Source organism: Tinamus guttatus, unplaced genomic scaffold (assembly GCF_059628265.1).
Source record: "Tinamus guttatus ecotype Peru unplaced genomic scaffold, ASM5962826v1 Tinamus_guttatus_pri_ptg001150l, whole genome shotgun sequence".
In the NCBI taxonomy this organism is placed as follows: Eukaryota; Metazoa; Chordata; class Aves; order Tinamiformes; family Tinamidae; genus Tinamus; species Tinamus guttatus.
Window position 1 is genome coordinate 2,483,328 of NW_028289684.1, and position 12,594 is coordinate 2,495,921.

The 12,594-nt window shown below is 47.1% G+C and overlaps 1 protein-coding gene across 1 annotated transcript in view; it reads right to left on the reverse strand.

The window, feature by feature from the left end:
* Positions 1 to 9,740: 9,740 nt before the first annotated feature.
* Positions 9,741 to 12,594, reverse strand: part of GSS (glutathione synthetase) — an 88,609-nt gene continuing 85,755 nt past the window's right edge. Inside the window, exon 11 of the mRNA XM_088538705.1 lies at positions 9,741 to 9,755. Coding sequence (XP_088394831.1) covers positions 9,754 to 9,755 — 2 coding nt within the window. The 3' untranslated portion in view covers positions 9,741 to 9,753. The remainder of the gene's footprint in view (positions 9,756 to 12,594) is intronic.

The following is a 12,594-nucleotide window of genomic DNA, read 5'->3' on the forward strand; positions in this document are numbered from 1 at the left end:
CCCTTGTTCCTGTTGGCTTGACTGCAGCTCAAGGGTGAAGAGAGCTGGTGTTTTCATGCCTGTGCAGTCAGATGAAGCACAGCAGGTCTCTACACAAACTCAGCTCTTTCAGGGCTGAGAGTGGACAATCTGTCGCTTCCACAACTTCAGCCACTTTTGTATTTTCGGAAAGAGAGTAATGCAACAAAGAGTAGCGAAGAGAGGAAATCATGTCAGTTTGCTGGAGAAACATGTAATTTGGCATCCGATGGGCAATTTAGCCCACCCATTCTTAGTTTTTGGGAAATAGCTTGGCAAGTGGATCAAAAATCTCCTGATTAGAGAGGGATATGAAGGCATCTGCATCCCTTTTAACAAAGGGCTTTTGGAACTCCATCGTATTAGTCACTGCTCAAATGGAACTCTAGAGCATGGAGATACTCACTTTTCTCTAGCTTTCCAGGCCAAAGCTTATCCCTTGACAGCCATGACACGAGAAGTCACGGTTGCTTGTAGCAACTTGTGAAAACTTGTTTTCAGCCCAAGTTCTTCATCATGATGGCACTCCTAACAGTGGACTTTGGAGTCCTGAATTCATGTCTTTGGGTGTAGAGAGACGCTTAGAAAGGCAGGTGAAGTCCACAGGAGTTTGGCACCTTTTTTCCGAAGCTCTTTGGAAGTCATCTAGATCTCTAGCACGGGCATCCAAAACAAAGTAATTCTTGTCACACTTTACCGCCTAACCCCAGTGCTCTCTTCACTTAAAGTCCCCCTTCCTATTGTGCCTTTTCATTGGAATCACAAAGAAGGGGAAAAAGTTGCCTTATATCCCAACCCAAGTAGTGCAGATTGATCCCACTGGACAGGGCAAGCTGGATCTGCAATAGAAGAATCCTACTGTCTCTTTCCAAAAAGAAGAAACAGAGACGGGGTTACTAATTCTAGTCCAGCTCTGAGCTTTCAAACAGGCAGCACCCCCTGTGATCAGTTCCTACCACCTCTCCCCAGAAGTGCTTCCCCCACTACCCAAAGAAACAAAAATATCCTCCCTACGCCGCAAAGAAGCTGGGGAGTAGCCTCCCTCTGTGAGCTGCTGAGCCATATGTGAGAGTGTGAGTTTGCATATTGTCTGTCCCTCTCTACAATTAGAGCCAGAAGGAAAAGCATCAGTGATGCCACCTAACCCCAGGACAGACAGCAAGCCCTGCAGAAAGGCTTGTGACTACAGATGTATTCTTTTTTTTTATTTTATAATAAAAAGATAAGAGATATCTTGAAAAAAACATTGTGCTGGTGTCCCACTTACCAGTGGTTTTGCACTTTGCTTTTCCCAGGAAAACAGCAGCAGTCCAAGAAATCAGGTTTTGCACTTTCTCCTGTCCGGGTTGATCCTCGTTGGAGAGTTCACTCCTTCACCAGGGGTTGTTAATGGTGTGTTGCCATGTGGTCTCCTTTTATGCCTTTTTCTTTTTCCTCGAGTCTCTGTATTTCCCCTATGGGACGACGTGCTTGCTTGGAGAAGCAGACTGTGCAGATTTATTTTGGAATAAATGTTTGGGGCAGAAACAAGGTTAAAAGACAATAGTGCTGGGTAAGGTGAGCAGTTGCTCTGCCGAGGCGGCTGCTCCGAATGCCGGGAGTTAGGCCATGGGGCTTGACTGACGTGCAGTTGGTTTCATGAGCTGCCAGGTCAGAGAGGATGTTACAGCATTACTGGAATCAAAAGTTTGTTTGCATTCGGGTATACTCAAGTAATGACCTTTTATGCCTTTCAGGGTAAAATGAATCCCTCAATTAACCTGCCCTTATAGCTTTCTTCGTCAAGCAGCATTCTACAGAAAGCCCATTTTATACTATTTATACTGTTTTAGAGTCTAACATCGATGACTTGCAAAAGTAAAAACTGTATCAGTTTCACACACATACAAATGTAAATGTAGTGTTAAGAATTCATATTTTCACTGTGCCAGGTCAAAGCACAATAAATCAACCTCTTGTCTTGTATGCCTTATGCTTTGAGGAGCAAAGGTTTTATGAAGATTTTTAGAGCATTGACCTCTTTTAGTCCTCTCTTAGTATAGATTAGTATAGAGCTGCACATACCCTCTTTGCCAGAGGCAGGATTACCCCTCATAGACTTATTCTCTAGTCACTGTGTATGTAAAAGAGGTACCAGCTCCCATGACGGTAAAGTACCACTGAAGTGGCTACAAAAACAAAATTCTGGAGAAAACCGGAACACAGTCCAAAGCAAGTGGCTGAGTGTTAAGAATTCCTTAAAACTTCCGAACCAATTTAGGCAAGGAAGACTAATTAAGTTAAACATTGATGAGCATTTATTTGAAAAGTACATAGAACAGAATAAAATCAGTGCTAAATACAATATCCTGCCTCACTCATATGACAAGATAAAGCACATTTTTCCCATTTATTTTTCTGTTCCTGAGCCCCAAATGTTGGTGATGTCTCCTCTGAGGCTGAAATCGATGGGATGAAATAAGTAAAATTTCACAATAGCTGCTCCCATCTTAAACCTTATGACCTTTAAATAAAAAAAGCAAAAGCAATAATACTGACTTCAAACCTAAGCTGATGATACTCGAACTATTATTAGGATAATTTTTCTTTTCTCGGCATATGGTGTGAAGTTCATCTGCAATGTAAGTAAAAGGAAAGACTTGAATGAGCTTACAGTGCATCTCTCTCATCTCATCCTCAGCCTCTGTTACTTTATCCAGCTTAATTTCAGAATAATTTTCCTGAGTTAACCATGCAAAGCTTTGACAATATTTTGGAAGGCATGTACTCAGGACTGAGAAAAATATGATTTTTAAGGGTTGGAAAAAGAACACATTCTTCACAAAGGAGATTGCAGATGGAAAAAGCCACTGGAGTGAGGTCTCACACCCATAAGATAAGCCCTACAAGACAATAAAAAATTACGAGAGCCCAGTTATAGCTATAATGAATGTCCAGGAGAAACAGGCACACCCCTGGCAAAAAACTAAGTGCGGTCTCTTGCAAAAGAACGTGGAGAGAGTGCTTTGTGGTTTCTTCTCCCTCTGAAAGTTGTGCCCTCCAAATGCATTAAAGGGTTCCTTTTGGGAATATCTAAATGAGGCAACTATGAGCATCTGTACAGGTATGGTAATCAAAGCCCTTTCTGCTCCTAATGCTGTTCACCTCAAAAAGCTCACGTGGAGTGGGGATTCTTCCCTTTTGGCAGCATTGAAGAACATGAAGTTAACAAGCAGGTTTTGTAGTAATCTTGCTAAACTGCATGATAACCTTTGGAACCTACTGAAAGTGCCGACACCAGTATGAGCAAAAACTGAGAACCATAGGTGACCAATTCCTATACGTGATTTCACGTTTGCATAGCCTGGGAGCCTTCCAGTGCAGTACCAGGGAAACCTGCTTCCCACCAAACCAGGGTCAGAGGATGAAGAGCCATCTGGAGCCCACCTGTCAGAAAAACCCACTGTCCGGAATGGGCCTCCTGCCATATTTGCAATTAGATCAGTTCTGTCAATCTGAATATAAATGCTCTCTGAGACATTGAGAACTACTTTACTCCAATATGCAGTTATTCTGACAAAGAAATGAAAGAGATACAGCCCATAATCTAAGTTAGATTTGGCAAAAGTTATGCATATGGAATTTATACCATACATCACAGATGAGTTTATAGCTTTAGACCAGTCTGCAAGAGCTTCTGTATCCTCAAGAGGATAAATTCGCCACGAAGGCCTAATCATTAAACTGTCTTTGCAGCCTACCAGCACTCTGACCAACAGGTGAAAAGATGTCCCCTTTTTATGAAGTAAGAGAGAAGTATGAACAGTAGGTTCTGTCTTGTCTAAATTACAGCGCTTTTGCTGACAAGCCACCAATGGTCCTATGGTTTTTGAGGCAGAATTATTCTCTCTGACTTGTAAAAGAGCAGCTGTCAGTCCATTCCTTGTGCAGTTCACTTTTGCCACAAACCTTATGTGCTTTTCCGGATCAAAAGGCAAAATAGAGCGATGGACAAACCGTGTGGCATTACTCACATGATCGTTGTAGGTATAACTGTTATTCTGAATAAGATGGTTTTTGTTCCAAATAACTGCAGATTGTAGGTCCACTCACATTGTAGCATTTTAATATCTAATTTATACCAGTGAAATTTCAAACTCAATGGAGAACAAGTAGGAAAGCTCCTGATTTTGGCAGAATATGTAATGTGTGTTGGAACCATCTGTAGAACTGATGTCTGTGTGGTTTTACTCGGTTGTATAAAAAGTTCCATGGCTGTATCTGAAAATGTAAGGGCCTCTCTTGCTTTTGCCAGGGTGAAGGTTGACATAGGTGGGAGTTTCTCCACCCGCAGTTATGCCCAGTGTACCATTGACTAGATGTAATTCTCCTGTCAAGCTTTTGAAGTTCTTTCCATCCACATGAAAGTAGAGGCTCACCACCAGCATCCCACCAAGCTGTGGAAGAGAGGTACAGCACAGAAGTTGCTCTGGAAAGTAAAAGAATTGCAGGAACTGAATCAACCTCCTCTACCCTGTGTGTCCTGCAGCCTGTAGGCCAGTGTCCTAAGTCCAAGAGGCTGAAGACTCCAGGAGAGGCGAAGGAGCTGGTGAGGAATGCTAAGGAGTTTTGGAGTCCTCTGCATGGCAGTGCAGCCCTCTGGGGTATCAGCTACTCCTCCCAGTTTCGAATCATCAGCAAACTTGTGGAGGGAGGACTCCATCCCTTCATCCAGGTCAATGATGAATAAGCTGAATAGGACTGGACTGAGGACTGACCCCTGGGGAACACTGCTAACTACAGGCCTCCAACTAGGCTCTGAGCCACTGATCACCACCCTCTGGGCTCTGCCATCCAGCCACTTCTTAATCCACCTTAGCATCCACTCATCTAACCCACACTTCTGTAGCTTGCCCAGGAGGACGCTGTGGGGGACAGTGTCAAAAGCCTTGCTGTAGCCCAGATAGATGACATCCACCACTCTCCCCTCATCTATCCAGCCAGTCATTCCATCATAGAAGGCTATCAGATTAGTCAAGCCTGATTCCCCCTTGGTGAACCCATGCTGAGTACTCCTGAGCACCCTCTTGTCCTCCACATGTTTGGAGACAACAGCCAGGATGAGCTGTTCCATCACTTTTCCAAGGATGGAGGTGAGGCTGACTGGCCTGTAATTGCCTGGGTCCTCCTTCTTGCCATTTCTGAAGACTGGCCTGACATTGGCCTTCTTCCAGTCCTCCGCCACCTCGCCCATTCTCCAGGACCTTTTGAAGATGATGGAGAGAGGCTTAGCAATAACATCCGCCAGCACTCTTGGGTGCATCCCATCAGGGCCCATGGATTTGTGGGTCTCAAGTTTCCCTAAGTGTTCTCTGACCCAATCTTTCTCTACCCAGGGCAAGTGTGCCTCTCTCCTTGTCTCTAGGGTCTGGGATTCCAGAGGGCTGCCCCTGGCAAACACTGAAGCAAAGAAGGCATTCAGTAACTCTGCTTTTTCTGCATCTTTTGTAACCAGGGCACCCACCCCATTCACCAGCAGACCCACGTTTTCCCTGATCTACCTTTTGTCATTGATATATTTGAAAAAGCTCTTCTTGTTATTTTTAACATCCCTCACCAGATTTAATTCCAATTGTGCCTTAGCTTTCCTTGTCGCATCCCTGCATTCCCTGACAACATTCCTATATTCCTACCAAGGAGCCTGTCTTTTTTTCCACTTTCTGTATATTGCCTTTTTCTGTTTGAGTTTTACCAGCAGCTCCTTGCTCATCCACACAGGCCTCCTGCTCCCTCTGCCTGACTTCTTACCCATAGGGCTGCACCAATCCTGAGCATGGAGGAAGGGCTGCTTGAATACTAGCCAGCTCTCTTGGGCCCCCTTCCTTCTAGAGCCTCAGCCCACGGGATTCTTCCAAGTAGGCCTCTGAAGAAGCCAAAGTTGGTAGTCCTGAAGCCCATGGTTGCAAGGCTACTTACAGCCCTGCTTCCTCCTCGTAGGATCCTCAACTCCACCAACTCATGATCACTGCAGCTGAGGCTACCCCCCACCTTCACATCTCCAGCAAGTCCCTCTCTACTTGTTAGTTTGAGGTCCCGTACCCACCTCTCCTCGTCGGCTCCTCCACAATCTGTGTTAAAAAGTTATCATCAACGTACTGCAGAAACCTCCAGGACTGTTTGCGTTGTCTCTCCAGTTGATGTCTGGGTGGTTGAAGTCCCCCATGAGAGCCAGGGCCTGTGACCATGCGGCTACTCCCAGCAGTCTGTGGAAGGCCTCATCAACTTCCTCATCCTGGTCAGGTGGCCTGTAGCAGACACCCACCACAGTGTCTCCCATGTTAGCCCGCCCTCTAATCCTTACCCACAAGCTCTCAACTCGCTCATCATCCCCGGCCAGGTTGAGCTCCATGCATTCCAGTTGCTCTCTCACATAAAGAGCAACTCCACCACCTCGCCTTCCCAGCCTGTCCTTCCTAAAGAGCACTAGCCCTCCATGGCAGCACTCCAGGCGTGTGAGCTACCATGTCTCTGTACTTCCAATGAGATCATGATTCTGGGACCACGCACAGATCTCCAGTTCGTCCTGCTTATTCCTCATGCTACATGCATTGGTGTACAGGTATTTAAGGGAAGTAGTTGAGCCTGCAGGTTTCCCGGGAGGGGTGAAAGAGGACCTTCTATAACCATATCCTATACTCACTTCCGCACTACCATACTGATGTCTTCTGACTTTGGCTGCATGACACTGACTGCCCTGTCCATGTAACATTCCCCTTCCCTCTTCTTGCTTAGTTTAAAGCCCTCCTAACCAGGCTGGCCAACCTTTAGCCCATCTAAAGAGTCCCATCATTTAGCCCATCTAAAATGTCCTATTGCAGTTCCTCCTCCTCTGCAAGAGTCCCTCCAGGTTTGCATGCTTGGTTCTCAGGAAAAGAAAGAGCGGGAGGAAGACTTTCCCCTGTACATGTCCTCCACGTCACCTAGCTCATGTCCAACATTTGCAGCCTCCCAATGCTCAGTTACAACAGGAGTTCCTCTCCACTTCCAATAAAATATCCCCAAATGTGTTCCCAGATAAAGCAGTTTTATCAGTGTTCCCAACTAGCTCTGGACAGGCCAGGAGATCATATAGAGAACCTAAAAGCATAGACCTCAGAAATATGAAAGAATCAAAGTCTGGTTCAGAGCAGAGGAATTTTTTGCCCACCAGCTTCAAAAAAGTTCCATTTGTAATTGTGTTTCCTGAAGGCAGTGATTGAAGGCGACCAACTGCTTGACTTCCCCCATATTTAATAGGCTTCCCACAACAGAACTGCCAAATGCCAAGGAGAAGGAAAGCCAGAGTCAGAGGGGATGCAGTTATCCAGTATATTAAAAAAAAAAAAAAAAAAAAAAAAAAAAAAAAAACTACAAACCTTTCCTTTTGCCTGGGGACAAACCCAATTTTTAAATACACACAGCAGCTGCCAAAGTGGTATTTGTGAAATCTGTCTATGAAAGGAGAAGCAGGTCAAAGCCTAAAGGGAGACAAGGAGTGTTGACAATTTTTTTTTCAATAGAACTTCCGTTTTGTCAAAAGCAAAAGAGTTTCTGAGAACTCTTTTGTGGTTTCCACAAAAACTGGATCTGGGAGGTTTCTAACATGCTGACTGCTCGAGGAAAGGCAGGAGAAGGGTGGCTTGGTGGGGAGGATGCTCAGAGGGCACCTGGGCCTGGTGCTGGTGCTGAGGGACCAGGACAGGCTCCTGAGCCCATGCCAGGTACCAGGCTCACTCAAGCCCTTGCCTTCCCCCAGGCTTTTCTTTCGAGCATGGAGGGCGTAATCACCTCTCCTCATCAGAGGAAGAAACACTTCTGATATCCAGACACTTCCCCCACTCAACTAAACTCAGTTTCTTTTCCACCTACATCTATAAAAAAAGTATAAATTCTCCTGTCTCAAAGTCAGCCTGCATCTGCAGACCGGCCCTGGGATTCAAGGGAGAAAACGTACCAAAGAAAACATCCACAATGCTGCCCCTTTCCTGCAAAGCATCACATGAGGTGGCTTTGATAGCACTGCTGTCCCTCACAGGCATTGGAGCAGCTCTCCTCCCCGAGGAAGCATCTTCTGCCTCATTTCATAAACATCACCCTTCTAGCCAGCAGTGCAGTGAGAAAATAGGAGGAGTGGCAAACAGCTTGTTGCCTTGCTGTCTGCTGCAAGCATCTGCCATACAGCGTATCAAATCAGCTCAACAACTACCGCCTCGTGCCTCCCTCAGCCACGCGCTGGGAAGCACATCTGGTAAGCAGCCAGTCTGCAAGTGAAGATGGGACACCCAGATGTTTGGCCACATCTCCCACATGCATCTCCAAAACTAGAATGTCATCTTCAGCTCGCAAATGTAGGAGCTGAGTATTTCCAATTCCTTCAGAAACCAGTCTTGCAGGGTTATTAGTGTGTTTGATTTATACTAGCAGATTGGAAATGCGGTATACCAGGCAGCTATTAAAAATTATGGCCTCCTACTGAGCTAACATCCAGTTGGATTTATCTTCCAAAACAGAGGAAAGCTTGCTAGTATGACAGGCTGAGGGACAGGAAAGCACCCCTCACTCTGATCCAGAGCAAGCACCACAGGGTAAGTACTTCTGGCTTCCATAGTCCTCCTCAACCTCTCAGGAGGCCATCAGCAGAGAGGGAGTATGGGCTGCTATTTATCCATCCTCACTCCATTTGCCAAATGCTCTTTACAGCAATTCCCAGCCACTGAGATCAGCGTGAGAGGCAAATGTTCACCCCATTGCTCTGTCCATTCCCTTGGCCTAACAAGCCTTGCAGTAAACATCTCCCAGCTCGGGTCCCCAGGCTGGTTTGCATGGCCACAAGCATCTACCTCTGCCCAGGAGGTTGATTGAAGGGTTAAACCTCCTGAAATGTGCTGGGAGGCCACTGGCAGAGGCTCCCCAGATCCTCTCCACCTCTCAGGAGCTCTTCAGTGGTTACTCTGCATGTTGTGTCATGGGCCCATCAGCCCCAGGACTGCCATGCATCAAACATGCTGAATATTCCAGTCCAGACTAGCTTATGCTTTGCTCTGTGGGAAGTGTGGCTAGCAGGGAAAGACTGGAGGGGTTTGTTGTTGGAATCCAGACCTTTCAGGATTCAAACATGGAAAAAAACTTAATCACACTTCAGCATTTCACTTCAACATGTGATCAGCCAACAGACCAAAACTTCTAACTAGGCTGTGGGACTTGTTTAGAGCTTTATAGCTGAGGCAAGTTTAAATATGAGAACCTCTATTTCAGAGCTACAAATGGCTAGCAATTAAGTTGAAATAGGCTTTCCATCAACAACTAGTAAGTGGGGCCATTATGGCAGAGCCAAACGATCCCGACTCCATCTGAAGATGGCAGCTGTGCTCTTGTGCTCCAGGCAGCTCCCTGCAGTTGTTTCATTCACCATCAGACAGACAGAATTAAAGGGACCTCAGTTTGCCCCCTCTGTCAACAGCATCCTGGTGACACCAAGGCCTTGCACGTCAGCTCCCCACTGAGGCAGGGCACCAGGAGGAACATAGATATGTGCAGATATATGCACGTATGTATATATATATTTATATATGTATGCACACCCGACACCAGCGCAAAGAAAACCCCTGTGGAAATCTCAGCTCAACATCAACCCCAGCTCAAGGGCTGAATATAGAAGCCAAGGGAGGAGGACGCTTCTCCTCCCTCACAGACCTTCTGTGCACCCCCCAGCACATCTCCTTGAGAGTCCACAGGGACACAGAAATGAACACGTTCATGCTACACCCAATATCACTTCTTGCCATAACATTACATCTCCCACATCGTATAGAAGGGGTGCCATGTGTACAGACTAGAGTAATACAGCTGAGACAAGGCAATCTAGGTTTCAGGCTAAAAATAAGTGAACTGTGACTATATCTTGTGACAAACATTTGTTTCTTATTCAACATGATTTTTCTCACAGCACCCACTACTTAAAACTTGGCTTGATTTTACCGAAATCATGTGCTCTGAAGGCTTTACAGTGTTAGAAGTGAACAAATATGATTTTATTTTTAAAAAATGCTTTAGAAGTGATGCATGAAATCTTTATTTCTGAAGAGCTTCTTGACAGGAATCCTGAATCTCTTCTTTAATACTGACCCAACACAACGCTGCCTAGCTGGGGTGAGCAAAACTAACCCTGCAGGCCCCAGAGCGGCAGGGACAGCAGCACCCCTGACCACTGCTCTTATAGGTCTGTGGCCCCTGCTGACAGAGGGGAAGGGGAGTAGAAGTGCAGAGAGGAGCAACACCAAGTGCTGAAGGTGAGACCCTCATCGGACTCTTCATGAAAGCACTTCTGGGCACAGAGACTGGTTAAAACCTGGATTCATAGGGATTTTGTAAGTAAGTGGGCCATTTTCTTTTGGCTGAACCAGATTCCCTTGAATGCAGAGGGGTTTAGTCTCCACAGTGGCTCTCCTCTGAGTTTTGTGACCTGAGCTCCCCTCTGCTAATTAGAAATAGCCTTTAAAAAAAGCACATATGAAGATAAGAAAGAGGAAGAAGTTGCAGGTCTAGGGCACAGCATGTGGAGCAGCAAAAGGCTTTCTCACCTGATCAAAGAAGCCTTTTTAGAGTGTAAACCTATTTGAAATTGTTGACCTGCCTCTCACATGCCCCAGCTCTCTTCTTCCTCACACAAACCCACCTTGCTACTTCTCCTCCTCACACAGTGCTGCCACCCCAGGCTTCAGGCCAGGCCTTCCCTCCCACCAAGGGAGGCCAGGTTTCTTCATCCAACCTGACCAGCAATAACTTCTCCAAGGAAATAAGCTCCCCCTTCTACCTCCCCTGGACGCACACACTTACCTGCTGGTCACTTGGGGTGGTGGGCAACCACACAGCACTTAGCAGCAGAGAGCCTTTCCTCCACACCCAGCAGCAACTGCCTCCACATGGGCTACTAGCACTGACCTCCCAGCTACCGTCTCCTAGGACGGTGGTCAAGATGCAGCAATGGTCCAATACAGAGACCATTTGCAACAAGAGCCCAAGTATGAGTTTAAACAGAGCTCCTGGACCATGCGTGGAGCATGGAGAGTCCAGCTGAGCCTGGTTGGGGAACTTAAGGCTTGTTAGTGACCAGAGGGCCTTTAGTAGCCAACCGGATCCAGTGCTTGGCTGAGGTGCACTGGTATTTTTTCCCTCTCTGCTCAGTTGCTGCCTGTGTCCCCTGGTGCGGTGAGGTCTGTTTGCCCAGCTCCAGGGCGCTGCTTTTGTGCCCCTCACGGGACCTTTTCTAAGGAAGTCACTAGGGCTGTCTGCAACCCATTCCCATCTCCTAACAAGGGCTGCCTTAAAAGGGGCTGCTTCTGGCTACAAAGTCTTCTCCAAAAAGTGAGTGCAAACACATCTAGGCTAATGCTTGTGTCAGGGCTTTGAGCACTGGGTGCTGATGTGGCCTTAAGAGGCTTTTGGTTTGCTTTCCTCCCTTGTATCAGGTCCACTAAAATAACTATTTTGGATAGGGCTCTGGGGTTAATGTATCAGGTGAATGTGTGGGAGGTTTTCTGGAAGCCAAGGTTCGGTCAGCTCGGCAGTGCACGTGTCAAACCCTGTAAACTGCCATACACAGATCAGGTAGGCTCCTTTCTACCCTGAGCATTTTTGCCCTAATTCAGACCTTAGAAGTTACCTGGCATTCCATTTTCTATGAACTGCACATCTGAACAAATGCCCTGAAGCTTTCTAACCCACTCATGTTTTCTGGATTAATTAACTCAGATTGAAAATGAGTTCATTCTGCTTCCCCAGTGCAGCGATGCTGGTTTTCATTGCATGCAGTCGAGCGAAGCAGCCGCGCTGTTTCCAGCAGGCACCAGATGGCAATGCAGGCAAATCTTTGGATTGCTCAGCAGGTGACTAGGGGTCAGGACCTGGATTTGGGGGAGTTGAGCCAGGCTAGTCCTGGATTTGGGGGTGCTGAGTCACCCGATCCCACTCCCTGCACTGCTCCCGAGGATGTGAGGCCCGAGGAGTGAGTGGGCTCTGGGGGCCGCGTTGAGCTGTGTCCTGCTGGCAAAGGGCATTTTAGTGGTCTTGGAGCTGCATGTAGCACTTCTTGCTCTGGATGCATCCTGCAGTTTTGGGAAAGATGAAGTGAGCGAGGTGCAGGGAGAGCACGAGTGCAGAGGGGATGTGACAGTGGCAATGGAGGGGAGCCAGGTGATGGGGATGGCGGCGATTAATCTGTTTTCTGATGCCAACTAAGAAAGTTAAGTTTTTCAGCTGAAGTCTCTGGTGAAATCTCCTGCGGCTTGGGAGTTCAATGAGGACTCGCCAGGACCCGGCTGGCATGGTGGGATGCAGAAACGGTGCAAGGTGATGTGCGACCTATGCTGCAAAAGCCGCTCTAGGGAGTGCAGGAAAGGGGAGCAGCATCCAAACAATCCCGAGCACCCGGGGCCGGTGTTGCTGGGGGCCTGGTGCAGGCGCAGGGCGAGGAGGTGGCAGCCACGGGTAGCAATAGGCAGCAAATCCAGGGATGCCGGGCGGTGGGATTGGCTCTGCAGGCTGTTGCCAGGCTCGGCC